General features: G+C 44.3%; 1 protein-coding gene across 1 annotated transcript in view; it reads right to left on the minus strand.

Annotated features, from left to right (window-relative positions):
- The window catches only part of LOC110367009 (multiple epidermal growth factor-like domains protein 10), a 161,334-nt gene that overhangs the window by 135,030 nt on the left and 802 nt on the right, over positions 1-25,502 (minus strand). Inside the window, exons 2-4 of the mRNA XM_036133580.1 lie at positions 2,171-2,306; positions 1,564-1,665; positions 703-803 (exon numbers count right to left, since the gene is read on the minus strand). Coding sequence (XP_035989473.1) covers positions 703-803; positions 1,564-1,665; positions 2,171-2,306 — 339 coding nt within the window. The remainder of the gene's footprint in view (positions 1-702; positions 804-1,563; positions 1,666-2,170; positions 2,307-25,502) is intronic.

Genomic DNA, 25,502 nt, shown 5'->3' on the forward strand with positions numbered 1-25,502 from the left:
TAGGAAGAACGGGCCCTTGGACTCTGCGTGATTAATTTTATCGGGTGGTTCTGAGTTATATAATAATCGGCCGTTAAGGCCATACGATTATTTGTTTGTTTGATTGTTTGTTTGTATTAAATATGCCCGGGGCGGCGTAGGCGTCAGTTGGCTGACGTGTCATTTTTTTCTCTCTTCCATTTGTCCTCTTAAAGGCTCAACAGCTGTCACAAAAATAGCAAAACCCAAAGAGACCCCCTTTGTGTTTTGTAATATTGCCTTTAAAGGTGCTCAATGTTACAACTTTCTCGTTTCTCCTCGCCCCTCAGCCAATCACTGAAAAGCAGTGTATTCACTCAAAACTCCACTTGAGTTTGACCCTGCTGTTAAGTAGGGCCGGAGGACTACGATGGGCCAGTGGAACTAGGTCTAAAGACCAAACTCCCATTTTTAAGGTTAGCTGTCAGGGTTAGAGCAATTTGGCTTAGTTTTAGGCTTAGGAATGTTCTAATAATGGGTAAAGTTAAGGTAAATGTAGGAGCTAGTCACAAATGGAGTTACAAAAATATGATGGAGAGGTGTGGTATGATGGTAAAGACAAAGTCCTAATATAGTGAGAAACACAAATTGTGTGTGTGTGTGTGTGTGTGTGTGTGCGTGCATGCATGTGTGCGTGTGTGTGTGTGTGTGCATCCGTTTGTACACGAACAAGGGAACACTCACGAGCACATATCTCTCCATTTTCAAAGAAGCCTGGGCAACATTGCGACTTTCTGCTGTATATGAATTTTTCTCCTCTACGATAAGCTGTCCGATAGCTCTCCCTGTAAACACACAAGGGGAAAGGTCACTTACTTAAAAAAACGCATATTGCTAGGGTTAGTCAGGGTGCTGCACCAGAGACAAAGATGAGTGTTTACATGTCTTGGAGAAAAGTCAGCCATTCATATTAGTGGTTGAACAACTCCATGAGGAAATGTCCAACAAATATGGTGCCAAAACAAACAATGTTTATTTATGTCTCAGTTTCTTTTACAGGTTTGTGCCTGAAGACTGTTGCTGCATAAATCATCTGTTGTATATTTTATTAACATCAATATTTATAATGGGAATTTATGGATATTTCAGAAAGTCTGAAATGGTTTACATGCACACAACTGACAACAATAACCAAGTAGATGTTTAAAATGACTGATGCTTCTCATATTGTACATAGAATCATGGAAGTTGGTATCTCTTGACAAATCAAAGCTGGAGACTGATCCCTTGGCATCATATTAGATTTATCTGCACTATTGGAACATGTAACAAAGATGGGTTTTTAATTTCACACTTGAGCATTTTTTTAAACAAAATTGAAAAACTACAACAGATGAACACAAAAAAAAATTATTCACACATTGGCCAAGCAAAATATGTCTTTAGAGTTTTATAAAATAGGTGATACAGATAAGTGAGAGCAACACAGGCACACTAATAACTACAATATGCCTAAAAGTAAACATTCTACTTTGATAAACACCAGCTACAAAATTTGCATTATCTATAGAGAATATCATATTATTTATGGAAGATGTTCCTCACCTGTAAGTGGTGCACTTGAACCACTTCAGAATGTCTGGACAGCTGGTGTAATAAATCTGATCAACACGATGAGCATATGACTCCTGCACTGTCAGAGAGTAACTGAAAGCATACAAAGACAAAGTGAAGATGCATCAAACCTAACATTTGAACTGTGCATCTCTATGTGCTTGTGAGAAGTTTAGTTCACTTGAACCCACTCAGTGTTACACATCTGTCTACTGTTATTTAAAGAATTGTGAGCCAAGTTAATCAGTGTCCAAAAGAATCTGATTTTAGGGCCCACAGCAAAAACTCCCTCATGAATTACCACACAGCATCCTCTTAGCTCCAGTAAACATTGTATCACTAATACCATTTAACTGCTAGTTTTAGATTTATATGTTTTATATTTTTGGCCTTAACTTTCTCTTGTCCCTAATTTGTAGTATTCTATAAATAAATAATTTCCTTTTACTAATGTCAGGGATCTGTTTTTTATACTATAATCAGTTTAGCACAACCTTTATGTGTAAAAAAGATCTTAAATGGGATAAAGTACTCCTTGTAAGTTTTCTCTGCAGTTGTCCTGGGTCTTTACAGATATTTCAGCAGTATTATATGTCACCTTTCCCAGTGACTGCAGATGTTTGGATCATCCAGGTCGAGGGAGGAAGTATTATGAGGAAAAGACCAGAAGATCACAATCAAATGGACCAGCATTTGGTACTGCATCAACACAAACATCATATTCAGAGCTGCACCTTCAGAGGGACAAGAATGAAGAGAAAATGTCAGTTAATTTTTTTTGTTTTTGTTTCAATGGATGAATAAATAATTGTAATCTCTCTCAGACCTTAAGCAAAAAATTGCTAATGAAAAATAACATCTACTCCTCTTTACAATATTGACAACATTCAAATTAGCTGCTTAGCACTATGTCAAACATTTATTTCAATGACACCAAATGTAAATAAATGTGTATTTAAAAAGGCACATTACTAAAGATATTTTCCACATCTAAATGATACTAGAAAGAATTCTATGTTGAAAAATAACAGAAAGTATACAATGATAAAAAGAATAACACACATTGTGTTGCAATGAGTTTGGGGAACCATTTAGGATGGAGCAAACAAAGAAATCAAAAAAAGAGAAATGTTGTAAGGACCTGAAAGAATCATCTCTATAAAACACTGTTTAGAATTAATGAAAACAAACTCTGAAGGGATCCAGGCTGGGTACCGGCCCGAGATGCCGCCATGCTCCTCTCACGGCTTGTCTCGAACAGACCTGATCCTCCGGGTTTTCAACCAGTTTCCATACTACAGCCATTGTCTGTCCCTGCTTTAACATCTCCAGTTTCTGCCTGGTCATACCATGGCCAACACTGTTATAGAGTGACTCTAGGAACCTCATCTGCCTCAATGGTTCCAGTAGCAGCTTCCTGTACCAGCACCACCGGCCTCCAATAGCTCCGCACCCAAGCCATGCATCTTAAGTGCCGGCTTCCGAGAGCCCTGCAATGGTACCACCAGCCTGCAATGCCCTGCACCAGTGTCACCATGCCATGGGTACCACATGGTGGTACTACACAAGAGCCCTACACCAGCCCTGCCGGCCTCCTGAGCCTCCTACTGCAGCAGTACAACAAGCTTATTCCATTCACCTGTTGACTTTGTTGAAAACATAAAACAGCGATTTCTACAATAGTTGTTAATGGAGAAGTTACTATACTGCCACCTGGTGTCTATGTTGAGTATTAAACATGCACTGCCGTTCCGGTCTAAAACGGAAAATTGTTAAAACGTGTAATTTTGTTATCAGATTATGGGCCCAGAGCGTCGCTAAAAAGCATTGTAAATTAAGTTATTGAGTCAGATAACGTGTTGTGGGATTCACAACGGATGATAAGCTTTTTATTGACAAGCTGGATCTGAGTACTGGACAACACGGAAGTTTCAGATGGAGCACTTGCTGAAAGCAAAAGGACTATGGGGTATGTTAACTGAGACGGATATGCTAGTTCCTGATGCTAACACACAAACTCAGGCAGAATTCCAGAGACAAAGAGAGAGAGCATTCTCCATGTTAGTGCTGAATGTGAGCACGCCCCAGTTGTATTTGATAACAAGTTGTCAAACTCCAAAAGAGGCATGGGACATGCTAAAAGGACAGAGACACAAAGGAGAGAGACATTTTAGCAAGCAAACTGTTCCTGAAGAAAAAATATTTCAGGTGTGAAATAAAGGGAAAGGATAGTTTAAATGACCATTTAAAAACAGTGAAGGAACTGACTGATCAGCTAGGAGCAATAGGTGCTGTGATTGAAGAGGAAGAACAGATTGTGACAGTCCTGGGCAGTTTGCCACCAAACTATGTTACAATTGTCACTGCTTTAGAAACAAAGTTGAAAAATTTCACATTTCAGTTTGTTCAGCAAGTATTAATAAATGAAAAGCAAAAGAGATTTAATGCTAATGATGACTACAGTGCTGCTACATCAGGTGGTGCATCAGCCATGGTAACACAAGTCCACAGAGAAATGCAGGACAATTCAAAAACAGTGGGAGCTGAGAAATCAATTTCATAGAGATGTTACAAGTGTGGAAAAGAAGGACACATAAAGCGGAACTGTCTGAGCTGTAAAAAAAAAAACAAATAAAAAAATCACAAAGCCAAAAATGTAACCTGTGAAAATACAGAAAAATCAATACAACTCAACTTAAACCAATTAAAACAATTAAATGTGGTCTATTAAATATAAGGTCTCTCCCTCCAAAGACTTTGTTAGTTAATAAATTGATTTCTGATTATCAGATTGATTCATTTTGTCTCACAGAAAACTGGCTACAAGAGGACTACATTAGTATAAATGAGTCAACTCCCTCCAATTATTTAAATTTCCACATTCCCAGATCTACGGGAAGAGGAGGAGGAGTGGCAACCATCTTTCAGTCTGATTTATTAATTAGTCCCAAGCCAATTAATAACCACAATTCTTTCTGTTTGTTGTTTTGTATCGTCCACCAGGCCCTTACTCTCAGCTTTTGGATCAGTTGTCCGACTTCTTATCTGATTTGGTGTTAAACACTGACAAGGTTGGTTTTGCTCATTTGGTTTTGCTCAAAATGTGCAAAACCGATGCACTCTTGGCTCCATACTTTAGACCTTGTGCTGACATATGGCATTGATTGTGAAGAATTAACAGTATTTCCTCACAACCCTGTTCTATCTGACAATTTTTTAATAACCTTTGAGTTAAATTTAACTGAGTTCTCCACCCCCAAAATAAGATTTCACCATTATAGATGGTAAATGGCTTGTACTTGTATAGCGCTTTAACTAGTCTTGACGACCTCCAAAACGCTTCACACTACAGTTCAGTCATTCACCCATTCACACCCTGACGGTGGTGAGCTATGTAAATAGCTACAGCTACCCTGGGGCACACTGACAGAGGCGAGGCTGCCATGCACTGGCGCCACCGGGCGCTCTGACCACCGCCAGATAATGCTGTATCAAACTTTACAGTGTCTGTCCCCCTTTTAATATCTTCAGTATTGCAGAAATACCCTGCAGATGACAGCAATGTTGTTTCTTCCCATTCACAAATAGATTTCTTTGCTAACAGTGTGACTTCCTCATTGCGTTCTGCATTAGACAATGTAGCTCCCTTGAAAAAGAAGGTGATTATTCACAGGAAGCTGGCTCCCTGGTTTATTCCAGAGCTGCGTTCCTTGAAGCACAATGTTAGGAAATTGGAGAGAAAATGGCGCTCTACACACCAAGAGGAATCCTACCTAATCTGGAAAAACAGTCTACTGTTGTATAAAAAGACCCTTAGCAGTTAGAGCAGCATATGTTTCATCATTAATTCAGGAGAATAAAAATAATCCTAGATTTCTTCCACACTTACCTTGTCAGTTACCAAATTTACTCAGTCACAGCTCCGTTGATCCATCCATTCCCTTAGCTATTCGGCAGTAATGACTTTATGGATTTCTTCATAAATAACATTTTTTCCATTAAAATAATTGGCATCCTCCCAAACATGATCAAGTAAGTGAGGCAGCGTTGAAGGAAACTTTAGAACCTGCGCAGTGTCTGAACTGTTTAGAAACAGTAGAGCTTTCTGAGCTATCTAACATTTTAGCTTCAGCTTCTTCTACCTGCATGTTGGACCCAATCCCAACTAAATTGTTTAAGGAGGTATTTCATTTGATCAGTGGCCCTATTTTAGACAGGATTAATATATCCTTAGTAAATGGAGATGTGCCACAGGTTTTTAAAGTAGCTGTTATTAAACCTTTACATAAGCAGCATTCTCTTCATCATAGTGACTTAATAAATTAGACCTATATCTAATCTTCTTTTCCTATCTAAAATTCTTGAGAAAGTAGTTGCTAATCAACCATGTGAACATTTACAAAGTAATGACCTACTTGAGGAGTTTCAGTCAGGCTTCAGAGCTCATCATAGCACTGAAACAGCTCTGGTGAAGGTCACTAATGATATTCTCATTGTCTGAGATAATGGACTTATGTCTGTACTTGTCCTGTTAAATCTCAGTGGTTGATACAGTTCACAATATTCTCATGCAAAGACTTGATCATACTGTGGGGATTAAGGGGAAAGCATTAGGCTGATTTAATTCTTATCTGTCAAACAGATTCCAGTTTGTTCATGTTAATAATAAATCTTCTTCAAACTCTAGGGTCACTTGTGGAGTACCACAGGGTGCAGTCCTTGGACCAAGTCTCTTTACTATGCTTCCGGTCGGCAAAATTATCAGACAGTGTGGAATTAATTTCCACTGTTATGCTCTTTGCTCTCAGACTGCAGGTCTGCTGGTGGTTCCTAGAGTCTCTAAAAGTAGAATGGGAGGCAGATCCTTTAGGTATCAGGCCTCTTTGCTGTGGAACCAACTCCCAGTTTTGGTCTGTGAGGCATAAACCCTGTCTACTATTAAGACTAAGCTTAAAACTTTCCTTTTTGACAAAGCTTATAGTTAGAGTGGCTCATGTTACCCTGAGCTACCTCTATAGTTATGCTGCTATAGGCTTAGGCTGCTGGAGGACATCAGGGCCTATTTTTCTCACTCTACTGAGTTCTACTGTTCTCCAATTTTACATTGCTTGTCGTCATTTCAGCTTTTAACTTTTTGTTCTCTCTCTCTTTTTTTCTTCATAGTAGGTACACCTGGTCTGACGTTCTGTTAACTGTGACATCATCCAGGGAAGATAGATCACCCGCTATTACCATCTAATGTAGAACAGATTCCTGGATCAATGTGTACTTCTGTGCTTGTTTGTCTCTCTTGTTGTGTCTCTGCACTGTCTTCTCTAACCCCCAGTCAGTCGAGGCAGATGACCGTTCATACTGAGCCTGGTTCTGCTGGAGGTTTTTTCCTTCCCGTTAATGGGGAGTTTTTCTTTCCACTGTCGCTTTATGTTCGCTCGGTATGAGGGATTGCTGCAAAGCCATGGACAATGCAGACGACTGTCCCTGTGGCTCTACGCTTCTCCAGGAGGAGTGAATGCTGCTTGTCAAGACTTTGATGCAATCAACTGGGTTCCCTTTAAAGTCCCTTAAATGAAAGTTGCGTCATGGGCGTTCCGCTTTTTTCGGGTCACGTGATCTCCTGCGGCCATTTTGGGTCTAGGCTCAGCTAAGCGCGTTTACAACACTGCGAGCAACCGATTTCTTTTATTTTTACTCCTGATTATTTTGAGTATTTCTTTATTTCGAAAATAAGCCACCATGCCAGGGTGTTGTGCCCACGGCTGCAGCAACAGCACTGATAAAGGGACGCGGATGTTCCATTTTCCAAGCGATGAAGAGCGGCGTTTATTGTGGATCAACCGAGTCAGTCGCTTGGACCAAGAGACGAACAAAACTTGGAGACCTACAACAAACTCGTGCTTGTGTGAGGTATGTGGGCTTTTTTTTCTGAAGTCAGGGTTTCCTGCAGCGCTAAGTTTGGCGAGGCGGTCGCCTCGCCAAACGGCCTAAAGAAGTACCTAAATTGCAAAGCACTTATGTGCTAAAACTGGACAGAGATGATATTTGACCCAAATCATACATAAATGTTAAATTAGTAATCTCCTTCAAAATTTCATGTTTTCATATTTTCTTCATGTCACTTTTTTCATATGAAATATGAAACTTAAATGTACCATTTTTTATGTGAAATTTTCTTATGAAATTTTCATATGGACCACGCTAATGTGCACTAAGTAGGCCAAATCTGGGTGAATATTAAATACTTGTGGCCTACTATAGTAGTCTACTACTAGTACATTTACCACTCAGCCAGTGCTGTTGTATTTTCTTTTTAAAGACAGACACTGTAATCAGTTTAAGGGTCATAATGATCTAGATAAAACTAAACTTATTGCGTATAAGTACTGCCACTGCTATGAAATTGAGTTCCAGAGTAAATATTCCTAATCGTTGTGTATAATCATGGAATTTATTGCTAAAAATTTCTATTGCAGTCTCATTTTGATGAGTACCAGTTCGAGCAGAATCGTACAGATGGGAAACGTCCTTGGAAGAAGACAGCACTGCCCTCCATCTTCCACCATCGTACACCAAAGACACCTCGCCCACCACCAAAGAAGCGTTCTGCACCATCCGATGCCAAAGGGCAGCCATCATTGAAGAAAACTCACCTGCCTGAACACTCATACTGCACCCCTGTACAAGATCCAGGTCCAGTTGCATGTGATGAGCTTAATGCAGCAAATGATGACTTGCAGTTGCTTGAGGATATAAGTTGTAAGTGGAACAATCCATCCATCCATCCATCCTTTTCGAAGTGTATTTCTGTGAAGTATCCCGTTATTGAATTGTTTTCTTTCTTCTTAGGTAATTTGGATGTGGAAAAGTCTGAGTGCACCAACTGTCCCCGTCTTAAGGAGCGCATCAAAGGCCTTCAGGAGAAACTGAAATCAACCCAAAGAAAACTTCGAACTCTTAAAAAAGAGAAATTCAAGGTGGAAGCCAACATGAACAAGATCTTTGCTAAGGATCAATTTGTGGCTCTAGGAAGAACAAAGATGAGGGGTGTCAAATGGTCAGCTGGCACTGTCAAAAAAGGACTGCAGTTGAGATTTGCCTGTGGAAAAAGTGGGTACCAAGAACTTCACTCAAAAGGATTCCCGTTTCCCAGTGAAAGGACGCTTCAGCACTGGGTTGAGCACATTTCATTCAATCCTGGCATCCTGCACCAAGTGTTTGACTACCTGAAGATCAAAGTGGACCAGATGATTCCTGAGGAGAGAACATGCTGCTTGACACTCGACGAAATGTCAATCAAGTCCCAGGTGGAGTTTGATGACTGAGAAGGTTTTCTCCATGATCAGCACACTGGAGAAACACATCAGAGGCCAGAGAAATGTAAAATGTTTTGACTGCGTTCAATTTTAACATCATGAGCCACCTGATTGAATCATCGAAAGAAGTTCTTGCGGATTTCAACCTGCCTGTTTGCTGCGGGATCAAAGAACAAATTGTGAAAAAATTTGTGACAGTGAGGATTCACTTTATGTGCAAGAAGCACAATGAAGAGCAAACGGAGCGTAACAATGGCATCATAGGCAGCAAGAGCATGGGCATGCGAATGCTTGCTGACAAAACACGAACACTGGGAAAAAACATTTTCTTGAAATAAAATATAGAGCATGCCTTAGTGCTTTGTAATAGCTATCTTAAAATCTTGTATAATGGCGTACCGCGAGCGAGCTATTTTTAGAAACGTAACGTCACGATGACGTCACATCACGTGGTACGCAGTAGGGCAAGCTTGCATAGTCCGCCGCTGTTTCGCTGTAAAAGAGACGTGCGTTACCCTTGGTTTTACTCGGTAAACGACTGCTTTTTCCAAATCTAAAACCATGGTTTTTAAACATTGTTGCTATGGAACGTGCAACAGCGACTCGAGGTACGCTGATCGGCCGCATATGAAGGATGTTTTCTTCAAGACTGCCAAGGAGAAATGTGTGCGCTGGGTACACCGGTGCGGTCAGCCTACACAACAGTTCAACCCGGAAAAAGTTACCAAATTCAACTACATATGTAGCAAGCATTTTGTTGGAGGAAAGGGCCCAACCGAAGAACATCCTGACCCAATTCCAGCGACATCAAGTAGTGAACAGGTAAGAGTATTTTGGTGGCCGACATGTTAATATTGAAGCGCCTGCTACCATGATAGCATATAGGCTATCATGGTAGCAGGCGCTAACATGATACCCTGCTACCAGGATAGCCTACTCAAAAACATTTCTAAAAGACAAACATTAAACATATACCGATTCCTGGACGGTGATTACAAACAAAAAAAACGGCCGACGACACCATGACCGCCGTGCAGGAAAAAAAAAACAAAGCTTACCGTTCGATCAACTCGGCCCGTTTTCCGGTCTTTTTAAGCCCTCGACACTCAAGCCATCGTTTGAGCTGAAGGTTAGTGTGTTCTTCCACAGTTCGACCAGTAATCCGTGCGCCTGGAGCATCGTCTTGGGAAAGTTTAACGGCTGCAAAGTTGGTCATATCGCTGGTTCTGTTGTGCGTGTAATAGCTGGTTGCTACGGGCGTTCTCTACCTGTATGTCCTACCTAAGCGGCAAAAGGGGCGTTGCTCTTGAGACGATGACGTCACGTGTGCGGTACGCCATTAAATACTTGTATACAGTAAATACTTGTATAAGACACACCAAAACTATTACATAAAATTTTAAAGCCAATTCTGGACTTCTTGCTTTATTTCATTGTGCTGTAGCATTATGTGTGTAGGAATTTTTGTCCTATGGGATCAATTCTGGACTTCAAGACAGGAAAAGAGAAGTATACAGTTCACTTTAAAATGTCTCTCTCAAGTCTTATTAAAATGTAATATCAGCTTTTCTGGATGCCTAGTAGGTGATCATCAACACTCAGTTGTGTTTTATTCAGAACACCTGCCTGAAGGGTATTAGAAGGTGTGAAACGCACATAACAGTGTTAAAGCGCCTGCCTGTGGCAAGTTTAGACCCAAAATGGCGGCACTCGCTGAGTTGGCGCAACTTTCATTTAAGGGACTTTAGTTCCCTTATATAGGACATTTTTTGACCGAGCTGTATAATCTGACCCAATCTGTATAATCTGATTGAATTTGACTTTGGAAAGTGCCTTGAGATGACACGTTTCATGAATTGTCGCTATATAAATAAAATTGAATTGAATTGAATATTATTCTAAAGTCACTATGGCCTGACGCCATCTCAGATATGTGAGCATGGGCCTGCTGATTGCAAGGCCAAATGGTGCGTAGCTACTGTGCGGGATGATGATTGTCTAGGATAGACTGTCTTTGTTTTGTCTCAGGCCAAGGCCACTATGGAGTATTGGGGAGAGCCAAAAGCGAAGAGGGGCAGAAACAGGCAGACGCAGACTGCAGCAGGACCATGAGGTGCGATTACTTTCCATCTATGTGATCTCTACTGTATTGAATCTGTTTCTCAATAAAAGTGATGGAACTTCATCACTCCACCGTTTCCTTATTCAATAACTCTAGGATGTCAGTTATTTTTTAGGATTCCTTCCACACTTACCTTGTCTAAGTAAAATTAAAATAATGTGCGCATAGGAACCTAAAACAGGCCTTACTCAATTAGTTGAACCCTAATTTGTAGATAAATGCTAAGACTGTGGTCTTGAGTAATAAATGCAGAATTGTGAATTATCCATGCTGACTGTTGATAAATGTTTCCGTTGATATTTGACCGCCCATTTTTTTTGGAACTGCTTTCGTTGAAGTGTTTTGATGTGATGTGCCTTTTGGGCACATCAACAGGGGGATTGTTACGGATTATGAGATAACAGAGACAGGGGCTGCAAAAGACCAATGAACAAACCCAAGGACGTCAGTCTAATTGTGATGTGGATCCCAGAAGACAACATGGGGTAATCGACCCATCCTGAGCAGGCTTTGCAAATCCATATAAGCTGATGTGGCCAAGAGTTGGGCATTCTCTGGCGTCCAGAATTCTAACCGTGTCGCATTATGTGTGAAAGTCCAGTACTGAAGCTGTAAACATCCTTCTGTAAACATCAGCCTTTTAGATAAAATATGTTAAAACATAGTTTTTATTTCTTTTTTACCACAGATGTCTACCAATTGAGAACACAACATTATTCAGGCAAAGAACCTGGGAGGACCACAACCATCCATCCATTTTCCATCACACTTGTCCCTCATGGGGACAAGCGTGATGGAAAATGGATAGTGCTGGTGCCCATCTCCAGCATTCAATGGAGAGGCGGGGTACACCCTGGACAGGTCGCCAGTCTGTCGCAGGGACCGCAACTGGACTCGGTCAGTTCATAACGTTTGTATTTTTTTTTCCTTTGGAGCTGTTAGATTGTGTATTATGTGCACTTGAGGGGAAATATGTTTTTTTTTTGGAGGAGTAAGTAAAATAGGCCCCCAAGAGTCGCAAAATTTCATGGAAAATGGTATAATACCGGACTTTATTGACAACACCTTTGCTTCTTCATCTGCCATGCTAATTTCCTCAACACATGCAACAATCTATTAAAGGCTTTTCTGTCAAACTCAGAACAATGGCAGTCTTCAAAAACACAGTTGAACAGTAACAATAACAGTGTGGATAATGATGAAGTTTATAATGATATGGGCTATGGGGGGGGGGGGGGTTAAGGGGAACAATAATAAACAAATATATCATGAAATAAATAAATGTAAAATATACCAATAAATGCACCATTAAATGTCCAATTATATCATTAAATGTATCATGAAATAAATAAATGACATGAAATAACAAAATGTAATATGTAAATTTAAATAAATAAATGTACATTTAAATGTCCCATTTAATAAAGACATTTACGTCTTTATTAAATACACCATTAAACCAGCGGTTCCCAAACATTTTTAGCCGCACACCCCCTTCTGTGTCCCAACCGGGTTGACGCACTCCCAATCTTAAAAAAAAAAATGCAACAAGCTGTATTCTAGCCATATTAAAGGCGACATGTTTGATCATCCTCAAATGACGAGAACACACACAACACAAAATTTTTAAAAAAATAAAGAAAGAAGGACTTCCGGTTTGCCATGAGGGCAGGGTAGACCTAGCAACGGACTGCTCCGGAAAAATCCAGCCTTTTAACTAAATCCAACTCACGGAAAGCCAACTCTACGCTACCCAACAATACAAAAACATCTTGTCTACTTACTTATCCACCAGTAATGGCCAGCAAAAGCGCGAAAGGAAGCAAGAAAGAAGACGCTAGCTTAACGTTGGAGGCTATCACCGCATTGCTTCAACAGCACAGGGAAGATCTGAAATCAGAATTCAAGTCTTCTGCCAAACATGCTTAGTTCCAAGTTAGACCAGGTGCGCCAGACGCTGGAAGAACAGGCAGAACAAGTCTCCTCTTTGGAGCTTGCAACAGAGAATCTGGGCCAGCGGGTGGCTAGCCTCGAAGAGTCGTGTGCTGCTCTCCGTGAAGACAACGCCAAACTAAAAGACAAAGTGACTGACCTGGAGAGTCGCAGCAAATGGCAGAACATCCGTATCCTCGGTCTGCCCGAAGACACTGAAAGTGGGCGCACTGAAAGTGCGAGTTACTCGGGAAAGAGGTGCTCCCAACCTCACCAGAAATCGACAGAGCGCACCGTTCTCTGGCAGCTAAGCGACCTGAGGGACGTCCTCCTCGACCAGTGATCCTTTGTTTGCATCGATACCTGACCAATGACCTCATTATTCGGGAAGCCAGGAGGAGAAGAACGCTCGACTACAAAGGTGCGTCTCTTCGTATTGTGGAGGACTACAGCCCAGACGTCCTGGCCCGACGCGCGGAGTACAGAGACACCATGGCGGAGCTCTACAGGCGGGGCTTGAAGCCGGCTCTTCTCTTCCCAGCCCGTATTCGTATTACGCAATCCAGCGGTGCCAAAAAGTTCTTAGGTTCGGTGGAGGAGGCTCAGCAGTTTATTAAGACGCTCCCAAAACCACGACAAGATCAATAAAGGAACAGAGCTCTACCGAGGGCTTACTTCAACTGCTTTTATCTTAAAAAGCAGTCCCGGCTGTGACTACCGTAATCCTCTGTGTTTATGTGACCAACGAAAACAAGTAAGGGCGCATTTTACCGCAGTAGAAACATGCGGGCTGCCTTTCCTCAGGGCGCAGTAGGTACTGTAAATACAGCCTGCTAACATATTATTTTCTTGCCAATTTACCTATTTTGGCCAGTAAATTATGTCTCCAAGATTTATATTAACGTGGGGGATTTATACCTATTTCATGCCCACCAGGAGCAGTGTTTAGTTTGCTATAGATAGTTCATCTTTTTCTTATTTTGAGGTTGTTAGTTACTGGAAGATTCGGTCTTTGAGAATGTTAGTTTTGAAGAGCTTGCTGCCACGTTGTTTTGTGTGTTTTTTTGTTTTTTTGGGTTTTTTTTTGTCTTTTTTGTTGTTGTTGTTTGGCAGCTGTTTATGTTTGAGGGGGGAGGTTAGGGGGAGGCTAAGGTCACAGCCAGGGGTCTGGCAGAATACTGTAATTGTTCTGTACTTTTTTTGTTCCAATCTCTGACTGCCATACTACTATCGTACCTAACAAAAAAATAGCACACAAACTTTGAAACTATGAGTCAGCATTTGAATTTTCTAAGTTGGAATGTTTAAGGTTTAAATCACCCAGTGAAGAGAAGAAAGGTCTTTTCCCATATCAAACGATTTAATATAGATGTGGCGTTTCTGCAGGAAACACACATCAGGAGCTTGGACGGGTGTCGTCGTCTGACATGCTGGAGGGACAATGTTTTCATTCCCATTTTCAGGTTGAGGCACGAGGGGTCTCTATACTGATCAGCCAGAATACTCCATTTGAGGCGGATAATGTGGTGGCTGATAAACATAGCAGGTTCATAATAGTGAGCGGAAGCTGCACGACACTCTGGTTGCCCTGGTTAATAACTATTTTCTTCGTTACCTGACCTCAATAAATACTCACTGGTTCTAGGGGGTGATTTCAACTGTTGGCCGGACCCAGTTTTGGACCGCTCATCTCTTAAAAGCAACGTCAAAAGCAAGTCTGCATCAGTTATACAAGCTTTTCTATCCGAATACGGGCTGTGTGATGTGTGGCGTTCTTTAAACCCATATAAGAGGGAGTACTCGTATTTCTCGCATGTGCACAAAACGTATTCAAGAATCGACTATTTTATTACAGAGCATAATTATTTCAGACCATGCCCCACTTACTTTGTCACTATCCCTTCCCCGTCTTCCCCTAAGAACCGGACACTGACGTTTCAATTCACCAACTTTGCAAGGTTTATTCAAGATGAGATACGTTTCTTTTTCGCAACTAACTCCTCCCACGAGACCTCCAGCCTCATGGTGTGGGATGCCTTTAAGGCCTACATCAGAGGCCAGATAATTTCCTATTCAGCAAAAATAAAAAAAACAAGCCACCTACAAACAGAACAATCTAATAGCGTACCGCGCACGTGACGTCACCGATTCAAGAGCAACGCCCCTTTTGCCGCTTAGGTAGGGCATACAAGTAGAGAACGCCCATAGCAACCAGCCATTACACGCACAACAGAAACAGCGATATGACCGACTTTGCAGCCGTTAAACTTTCCCAAGACGATGTCCCAGGCGCACGGATTACTGGTCACACTGTCGAAGAACACACCAACCTTCAGCTCAAACGATGGCTTGAGTGTCGAGGGTTAGGGTTAGATGGCGGGGTTCTCCCTCAGATCACCCATCAAACTAGACCCCTGGAGCTCGTAGTCTCGGGAAATCATAGGGAACAAATCTCGTTCTTTGTTTTTCCTGTTAAACAGGCACCACTCGTTTTGGGTTACTCCTGGCTACAACGGCACAACCCACATGTAAATTGGGCTGACCGGCGCATAGAAGCCTGGTCGTCTAAGTGCCACGCTGGCTGTCTACAATCTGCGGTCCCAGCCAGCCCGGTCTCCACTCAGCCATCAACTGAGACCGACCCGGAGAGTCTGAGCTCAGTGCCTGAGATTTACCACGACCTTAAGATGGTCTTCAACAAGTCTCAAGCTAGCTCGCTCCCCCACCATCGTCCCTATGACTGCGCTATCAACCTCTTACCGGGTGCCCCGCTGCCTGCCAGTCGTCTGTTTAACATTTCCCAGGCGGAGCGACAGGCTTTAGAAAAATATATTAAAGAGTCCTTAGTGGCGGGGCTGATTAGACCGTCTTCTTCCCCACTCGGGGCTGGTTTCTTTTTTGTTGCGAAGAAGGACGGCTCCCTTCGCCCGTGTATAGATTACCGCGGGCTTAATGCTATAACAGTTAAGAACAAATACCCCCTTCCACTCCTTTCCTCCGCTCTGGAGCCGGTTCAGTCAGCTACGATCTTTTCAAAATTGGATCTGCGTAATGCTTACCACCTGGTCCGGATCCGCCAGGGGGACGAGTGGAAGACTGCGTTTAAGACACCCCTGGGTCACTTTGAATACTTAGTGATGCCTTTCGGACTTTGCAACGCTCCAGCTGTTTTCCAGTCCCTAGTGAATGATGTCCTCCGTGATTTCCTCAATCTCTTCGTTTTCGTATATCTGGACGACATTCTCATTTACTCACGCACTCTTACTGAACACCAGCACCATGTCCGCCTTGTCCTCCAGTGGCTCTTGGAAAACAGACTTTTTGTGAAGGCTGAGAAGTGCGAATTTCACCAACCATCTGTTACCTTTCTGGGTCTCATCCTAGAAGGGGGGCAAGTCCGGTCTGACCCTGAAAAGATCAAGGCTGTCCTGGAGTGGCCTGTGCCCGAGACCCGTAGAGAACTCCAGCGGTTTCTGGGTTTTGCAAATTTCTATCGTCGCTTCATTCGTGGGTACAGTCAGAGCGCCGCCCCCCTGCACGCTCTCACGTCAGTCAAGGTCCCGTTCAGGTGGAACTCAGAAGCAGAGGCAGCCTTCAGTAATCTCAAGAACAGGTTCTCCAGAGCACCGATTCTCATGCACCCTGACTCCTCTAAGCAGTTCATTGTCGAGATCGATGCCTCTGACACAGGAGTTGGAGCCGTATTGTCTCAGAGTTGCGATCAGGACCAGAAACTACACCCATGCGCCTTCTTCTCCCGTCGTCTTACCCCAGCAGAACGCAACTACGATGTGGGTGACTGAGAACTCCTAGCCATCAAACTCGCCCTGGAGGAGTGGCGTCATTGGCTTGAGGGGTCTGAGCAGCCAATACAAATATGGACAGACCACAAGAATCTGGCTTATTTACAAACTGCCAAGAGGCTGAATCCCAGACAGGCTCGGTGGTCCCTTTTCTTTTCTCGTTTTAACTTAAACATCACATACCGACCAGGTTCCAAGAACCAGAAACCCGACGCCTTGTCCCGCCAGTACGCGCCTGAGGATTCTGACAAAGAACCCGCTCACATCCTTCCTTCCACCTGCTCTTTCGGCGCTCTCCAGTGGGAGATTCTGAATTTAATTACTGATGCCCTTCCTGCTGACCCTGATCCTGGTACGGGCCCATCTAACCGAACTTATGTTCCCTCCGCAGTCCGGCCCCGTGTCCTCCAGTGGGCACATTCTGAGAGATTTTCGGCCCATCCGGGTGTTCAGAGAACCCGCACGTTCCTCTCCCGACGGTTCTGGTGGCCCACCTTATTAAGAGATGTCAAGGAGTTTGTCCAATCCTGACCCGTTTGTGCTCAGAACAAGCCTTCAAATAGACCCCCCGCGGGCCTGCTTCAGCCGCTACCAATCCCTGAACGACCTTGGTCTCATATAGCACTCGACTTCATCACCGGCCTGCCCTCCTCCCAAGGTATGACCACAATCCTCACAGTAATTGATCGGTTCTCTAAAGCCTGCCATCTTATTCCCCTCAGAAAGCTCCCCTCTGCTTACCAGACGGCCCAACTCCTGGTGAAGCATGTTTTCCGCCTGCACGGCATCCCACTGGACGTTCTGTCTGACCGTGGTCCGCAATTCACCTCACGAGTGTGGAAGGAATTCGCGACTGCTATCGGCGCCAGATACTCCCTTACCTCTGGCTATCACCCGCAGACCAACGGTCAGACAGAGCGGCTAAACCAGGAGTTGGAGACCGCTCTCCGTTGTCTTACTGCCTCCAATCCATCCGACTCGTGTCAATACCTCTCCTGGGTCGAATATGCTCATAATGCTCACGTCTCAACCGCCACCGGGATCTCCCCCTTCGAAGCCTCTCTTGGGTATCAACCTCCTCTCCTCCCTGATGACCATAAGGAGATAGCTTTACCATCTGTCGACCATCACGTACGCAAATGCAAAGAGATCTGGGTCCAGACCATCCAAGCCCTTAAACGAACTGCAGAGCAGAACCGTAGGTTCGCCGACCGGAGACGAATTCCTGCTCCCACCTACCATCCCGCCCAAATGGTTTGGTTATCCACCCGACACCTCCCATCCAGGTCCACCTGTTGGAAATTATCGCCACGCTTCACTGGCCCGTACGAGATCATCTCTGTCCTCAGCCCCACAACCGTCCGTCTCCGTCTGCCGTCCCATTCCAGAGCTCACCCTACCTTCCACGTGTCTCAGATCAAGCCTGTCCTCACAAGCCAGCTCTGCCCTCCGGCCGAGCCCCCTCCACCCGCCCTGGACCTCCTGGGACGTCAGGTTCGTGGTATTGTGGCCTCCCGTCGGCGTGGTAGGGGATACCAGTACCTGGTTGACTGGGTGGGTTGCAGTCCGGAGGACCACTCCTGGGTTCCTGGTTCCTCCCTTCCAGACCGGTCCATGATTGACTCCTTCCTCTCCTCCTGCCCTCGCACCTCTTCCTCAGAGTCGCCGGGTGGCGACCGTTGAGGGGGGGGTGGTGTCAGGACTCAGTCAGCTGAGCCAGGCTGTTCTGCTGGCTCTACCTCTCCGCAGGTGTTCCCAGTTGACCGGTGGGCGGGGCACACACACCGGGATTGGTTCAGCAGCGTCTTGCCACGCTACAAGAACTGCGTGCGGACAGCAGGAGGATGCCAGAATGTTATCAGTCGTTGGTATGACTGCAGGCCACTATCTCAGTCACGAGATAGATCTCTTTGAGCTAACCGCTTGTTTGTGTCTCTCAGGCCTCACCCGAGTGCTCTCGTCAGATCCTCCTACGGGACTCCCTCTCGAGTGTACCTGTCGCCCCAAGCTCCTCTGGTTCCTCCGCTGTCCCAGATCGTTCGATCGACGACGCTGCTCAGACCCCCGCTCCACCTACGCCCTCCCCGGTCCCTGAAGCACCTGCCACCTTCGTACGTCACGCTGAGTCCTTACCGTCCCCTCCCGGTCCGGTCGCCGCGCCAGGTGTGATTCACCGGGCCTCGTTCCCGTTGTTACCTCCTCGCCATTTGGGCTGTCACACCACTTGCCTTGCAAATAAATTGTTGAACTGATCTCTGCTGCCGAGTGGTTCTCTGCATGTGGGCCAAACATTTAAAGCCAGTCATGACAAGTAGTTTAAAGTTATTGCTGGTATTATTACACTCCTTTTTTTAACAACATTTTATTAGTCCCACTCATGCAGAGTGCCTCAAGGCTCCATTGTTGGCCTCTTCCTCTTCTCTCTTTACCCTGTCCCTTTGCAGTCAGTTATAAGCCTTCTTTTTTAGGCAGAAGTTCGTCAGACTTTTATGACACTAAAAAGGAAAATAGTTGCTCTAAAAATAAACTTCTCAAAGGCATTGCAGTAATCATGGATGTCACCAAAGTTTATGTTGCTTGGGCCCACTGATGTCTCTAACATCAGTGTTGACCTGGGACCTTAAAGTCAGTATCTGACACATGCTGCTACAGACGTGAGTGTAAGATTGCAAATAATCTTAACCTTGATGCACAGTTAAAATCTGTGATCCAGTCCAGCTTTTTCAAAATGAGACAGCTGACTAAATATTTGAATCTATGCTTTTATTACAACTCGCTTAGATTACTGCACTCCACTTAACTCTGGGCTTAATAAAACTCTAGTGGCTTGACTGCAGCTGGTCCCAAATGCTGCTGCTCTTCTTTTAACTGGTACCAGAAAACAAGAGCACATTTCTCCAGTTTTAGCAGCAATTCCTTGGATATTGGTTCACATTTCGATTGATTTTAAAATTATTTTATTTGGTTTTAATTATCTTCATGGCCTTGCTTTCCAGGATCTGTCAGACCAGCTTCATATTCACTCTCCCTGTCATTTACTCAGATCTGCAGATAGGTTTTCATTAGTCATCTGAAAAACAAAGAGTGCAAAGAGGTAACCACACAAATTCTGGATTCAAGTAGTTACGTATCAGGCAGGCCATTTCACTTTCTGTGTTTAATGTTCTCTTAAAACAGATCTTTTTATTGGCTTTTAACCCAGTTTGAGATGTTAGCTTTTGAGGTTTTTATTGTTTGTTTTTGTGGATCTGCATTTCATTTTACATTTGGGTGGGTTTAGATTGTATAAATCATGTGGAGTTGAGAATATTGTTAGTTTTTTTTAAAAGGGGGAAATATGGTTGTTTTGCAAACAAGTTCTTCAAAAACAGCTCAATAACACAATCTCTTTTTCCTGACTTTAACAAGAAAATATTATAGTTGATTATAAAAGGCACAATCTGAATGATCAGATTCACATCCAGACAAAGAAAACACCACTGTCACACTCTGTAGGCCGGGTGCGGGCTGGGCTCTCTCTCTCTTCCTCTGCAGGGCGTGACGGGCAGGTGTTTCCCCATCCACCACTGATCGCTGCTCTTCATAAGGAGCAGCGTTCCAGCAGGAGGGCGTCAGTTCTTACTCGCATCCAGCGTGGTACAAGACCAACCTAGAACCTTTTCTGAGTGTTTCTTCCAAGTCAAGTCTGACCCTGTTTTACCCCCTTGCATCTATCCAGAACCCAGGACTTCCGAGCCGCTGCACTTCCGAGTCAGCTCTCCGTGAACCTACAACAAAACCTACAACTTGGCCCTCCTGCTGTGCTCACCTGCCTGTCCACCCTCCAACACCACAGAGCCCTGAGAGAGTTCACCAGACCCGCACCTCCTCCCGGATCCAGGACATCACCCTCCCCAGACTGGAACTCAGCCTGGAACCCAGTGAGTTCTTCTCTGACAATCGGACACATCTGCTCCTGCCTCTGTTCACCAGTCTTCTCGCTCTCTCTCCAGTGGAACCCCGACGGACAGACCAGTCAGAACCATTCCCGTGCCAACACCCCGTCTTTACAATAAACTTTCTAAACCGTATACCTGTCTCCGTGGTTGCCCTCCTTCTGAGTCTCATTACATAACAACGACAACCACAGATTATCATCAATCTATTGGTTTGTGTATCAATGTAAGTCTATAACCTCATTGGTAAATGAGGCAGAATTTCATCAAGCCTATATTCGATGAGTGTAGGCGGAGCATTTCAAGCTCTGCGCCTCACTGGTTGCTAAGTGATTGTAGAAAAAAAAAGAGTTTTTTAGTAACGTCTGGTACTAGCATAATTTATACTTAATGATACCAGATTCAGGTGGTGAGGTGGTTGGATTTTTACCCCATTGGTGGGCCGCGCACAAGGAATAAACCGTGAAAAAAATACATAAATAAAGTCTGTAAAGGACTCCTTTAGAAGGAAGAGGAGGAATGACTGGTCTAATGTTACAAGTCCCTTAAAATGCTCCTTGAAAGTGTGCACTTAAATTACATGTAGCCTAACTTAATTATGCGCACCTGAATTCAAGTGCAAATTGACACAGCACGCCCACCGCAGCACCACTGGTTCTGTGTTGTTAAACAAAATAGCATGAAACACAACTACCAACTGTCCTATTGACTTTAATTGGGACATTTTGCTATGGGCAGAAGGACATTAAACGTAGTGGTTAACATTCTGAAGGCTGGCCCCCGATAAAAGCCCTTGGCTCCAAGGGAAGGAAGGGAGAGGAGCAGTAAGAGTGCTGAGGCACAGAAACACAGTACATATGGTTCAGAAACATTTCGGAATGAATAAAAAAGAAACTTATAAACAGAGTAAATGGTGTTCTAGACTGCATCTGCTTTCTGACCCATGTGCAGCCATGACTGATTCTGAATGAAGGCTTTATCTGGCAGCAGCTCTCCCCCCACCCTTGCCTCCTGCGTGCGTAGAGCCGGACAGCATCGGCTTACTTTCACCACTGGTTAAGACTGAAATTATTTCTAACTCTGATCACTTTTCCTGCTCCTCTGTTAACCCAAACAGCAGGAATTACTGATAGCCACAAGCTGTGAAAGAAGCCGAAAGAGTTTAGATTGACCTCTTAATGAACAGTGCTTTGAATGGATCATCCACAGCCCTTATGGCCCATTATGATTTTTGTGCATGAGAAATGCCGTCCGTCCGTCCGTCTTCTTCCGCTTATCCGGGGTCGGGTCGCGGGGGTAGCAGCTTCAGTAGGGAGGCCCAGACGTCCCTCTCCCCAGCCACTTGGGCCAGCTCCTCAGGAGGAATCCCAAGGCGTTCCCAGGCCAGCCGGGAGACATAGTCCCTCCAGCGTGTCCTGGGTCTTCCCCTGGGCCTCCTCCCGGTGGGACGTGCCCGGAACACCTCACCAGGGAGGCGTCCAGGAGGCATCCTGACCAGATGCCCGAGCCACCTCAACTGGCTCCTCTCGACGTGGAGGAGCAGCGGCTCTACTCTGAGTCCTCCCCGGATGACTGAGCTCCTCACCCTATCTCTAAGGGAGAGCCCAGACACACTACGGAGAAAACTCATTTCAGCCGCTTGTATCCGGGATCTCGTTCTTTCGGTCACGACCCAAAGCTCGTGACCATAGATGAGGGTAGGAACGTAGATCGACCGGTAAATCGAGAGCTTCGCCTTTTGGCTCAGCTCTCTCTTCACCACAATGGATCGGTACAGCGCCCGCTTCACAGCAGACGCTGCACCAATCGGCCTGTCGATCTCCCGCTCCATCTTCCCCTCATTCGTGAACAAGACCCCAAGATACTTGAACTCCTCCACTAGGGGCAGGACATCCTCCCCAACCCGGAGAAGGCACTCTACCCTTTTCCGGTTCAAGACCATGGTCTCGGATTTGGAGGCACTGATTTTCATCCCGGCCGCTTCGCACTCGGCTGCGAACCGCTCCAGTGAGAGCTGTAGATCACGCCCTGATGAAGCTAATAGGACCACGTCATCCGCGAATAGCAGAGACGCAATCCTAAGGCCACCAAAATGGATCCCCTCAACAAATTGGCTGCGCCTAGAAATTCTGTCCATAAAAATTATGAACAGAATCGGTGACAAAGGGCAACCTTGGCGGAGTCCAACTCTCACTGGAAACGAGTCCGACTTACTGCCGGCAATGCGGACCAGACTCTGACACCGGTCGTACAGAGACCTGACAGCCCTTATTAAAGGGTCCGGTACTCCATACTCCCGGAGTACCCCCCACAGGATCCCCCGGGGGACACGGTCGAATGCCTTCTCCAGATCCACAAAGCACATGTAGACTGGTTGGGCAAACTCCCATGCCCCCTCAAGAATCCTGCTGAGGGTGTAGAGCTGGTCCAGTGTTCCACGGCCAGGACGAAAACCACACTGCTCTTCCTGAATCCGAGATTCGACTATCCGACGGACCCTCCTTTCCAGAACCCCTGAATAGACCTTACCAGGGAGGCTTAAGAGTGTGATTTCTCTGTAGTTGGAACACACCCTCCGGTCCCCCTTTTTAAATAGGGGGACCACCACCCCAGTCTGCCAATCCAGAGGAACTGCCCCTGATGTCCACGCAATGTTGCAGAGCTGCGTTAACCAACACAGCCCCACAACATCCAGAGCCTTAAAAATAGATAGGGTGAGGCAGACACCCTATCTATTTTTAAGACTAATGTTAAAACTTTCCTTTTTGACAAAGCTTATAGTTAGAGTGGCTCATACCCTGAGCTATCTCTAAGTTGTGCTGTGATAGGCCTAGGCTGCTGGAGGACATCAGGGTCTAATTTTCTCACTCTACTGAATTCTACTGTTCTTCAGTCTACTGTTCTCCAGTTTTGCATTGTATTACATTGAAATGACTGTCGTCATTTCAGCTTTTAACTTTTTGCTCTCTCTCTTTTTCTTCATAGTAGGTACACCTGGTCTGGCGTTGTTAACTGTGACATCATCCAGAGAAGACGGCTCACCCGCTACTACCATCTAATGTAGAACAGATTACTAGATCAATGTGTGCTTCTGTGCTTTTTTGTCTCTCTTGTTGTGTCTCTGCTCTGTCTTCTGTAACCCCAGTCGGTCGAGGCAGATGACCGTTCATACTGAGCCCGGTTCTGCCGGAGGTTTTCCTTCCCGTTAATGGGGAGTTTTTCTTCCCACTGTCGCTTCATGCTTGCTCAGTATGAGGGATTGCAGCAAAGCCATGTACAATGCAGACGACTCTCCCTGTGGCTCTACGGTTCCCCAGGAGTGAATGCTGCTTGTCGGGACTTTGATGCAATCAACTGGTTTCCTTATATAGGACATTTTTGACCAATCTGTATAATCTGACCCAATCTGTATAATATGATTGAACTTGATTTTGTAAAGTGCCTTGAGATGACATGTTTCATGATTTGGCACTATATAAATAAAATTGAATTGAATTGAATTAAGGTACTCAGGGCGAATCTCATCCACCCCCGGGGCCTTGCCACCGAGAAGCTTTTTAACAACCTCGGCAACCTCAGCACCAGAGATGGGAGAACCCGACCCAGAGTCCTCAGGCTCTGCTTCCTCAATGGAAGACGTGTTGGTGGGATTAAGGAGGTCTTCGAAGTATTCCGCCCACCGACGCACGACGTCCCGAGTCGAGGTCAGCAGCACACCACCCCCACTGTAAACAGTGTTGGTACTGCACTGCTTCCCCCTCCTGAGACGCCGTGCATGAGAAATGCCGTGTGTGGCAAATGTGAAGTCAGGGAAATGCGTGTGTCACATTGACATTGCATGAAAATTGAGAGGTTTGCGCATCAATGCTTGACGCCGGTTCACAGTCACAGCACCATGGGCAACGCTGTTTGTGTGTGAAGGTGCTGCGCGATCGATAGAGAGACTAAGTCTTGTAAATAAATCTTTTGGCCAGAATTCAATGATCCATCTACTGACATAAATGACATCACGTAAGGAGAGAGATACAGAGACATTTTCTGATTCCCATCTCGTTTTCTTCTTCTCCCAGATCTGTTGGTTACCCCCAATTGCTCACTCTCTCTTGGTCCCACTCCTCCTTCACCACGAACTTTGACCTTACCACCTGCATGACAATTTCCATAATTTCAGCCAATTGAGCACACTTGCTATAATGATTGAAGTAGAGGCCACAAGCTAGTTGTGAAGAAGAAGATAACTTCGTCTTCTAGATAACTACTATATTTCATCTTAAAATGAAACATAGATTTCTTCTAAATAAAAATAATTGTGTAAATAAAAATGTGCCAGCTCTCGCACCACACTTTGGAAATCCGTGCATTAAACAATTAAATGTATCATTAAATTACAAAATGTGATTAACAAAAGTGATTAAATATTTCATAATTTAATGGTACATTTAATTGCTTAATGATGTATTTAATAAAGAAATTGTACATTTATTTATTCTATGAAACATGTATTTATTTCATTTTAAATTTCTTTATTTCATAACACATTCATTTATTTCATGGTACATTTAATGATACATTTAATGGTTTAATGGGACATTTCGCCCAGGTGTGATTCAATGTTGCACCACCACAGTTCAAGATGGACAGAAAAGGCTGTGCAGTTTCATAAGTATCGTATTTTTCTCTGAGATTTGTGTAATGTGTTGACATACAACAGCTTAGTTTAGTGATGCATGTTATCTTTGACGTTTTAAATCCATCCCGCCCTCTTCCCACAGTTTCTGAACAGCTGGGAATGTTGGTCCAGCAGTGTTGAGCTGTCAGTCATGATTCC

The sequence above is a fragment of the Fundulus heteroclitus genome, unplaced genomic scaffold (assembly GCF_011125445.2).
Source record: "Fundulus heteroclitus isolate FHET01 unplaced genomic scaffold, MU-UCD_Fhet_4.1 scaffold_64, whole genome shotgun sequence".
NCBI classification, from domain to species: domain Eukaryota; kingdom Metazoa; phylum Chordata; class Actinopteri; order Cyprinodontiformes; family Fundulidae; genus Fundulus; species Fundulus heteroclitus.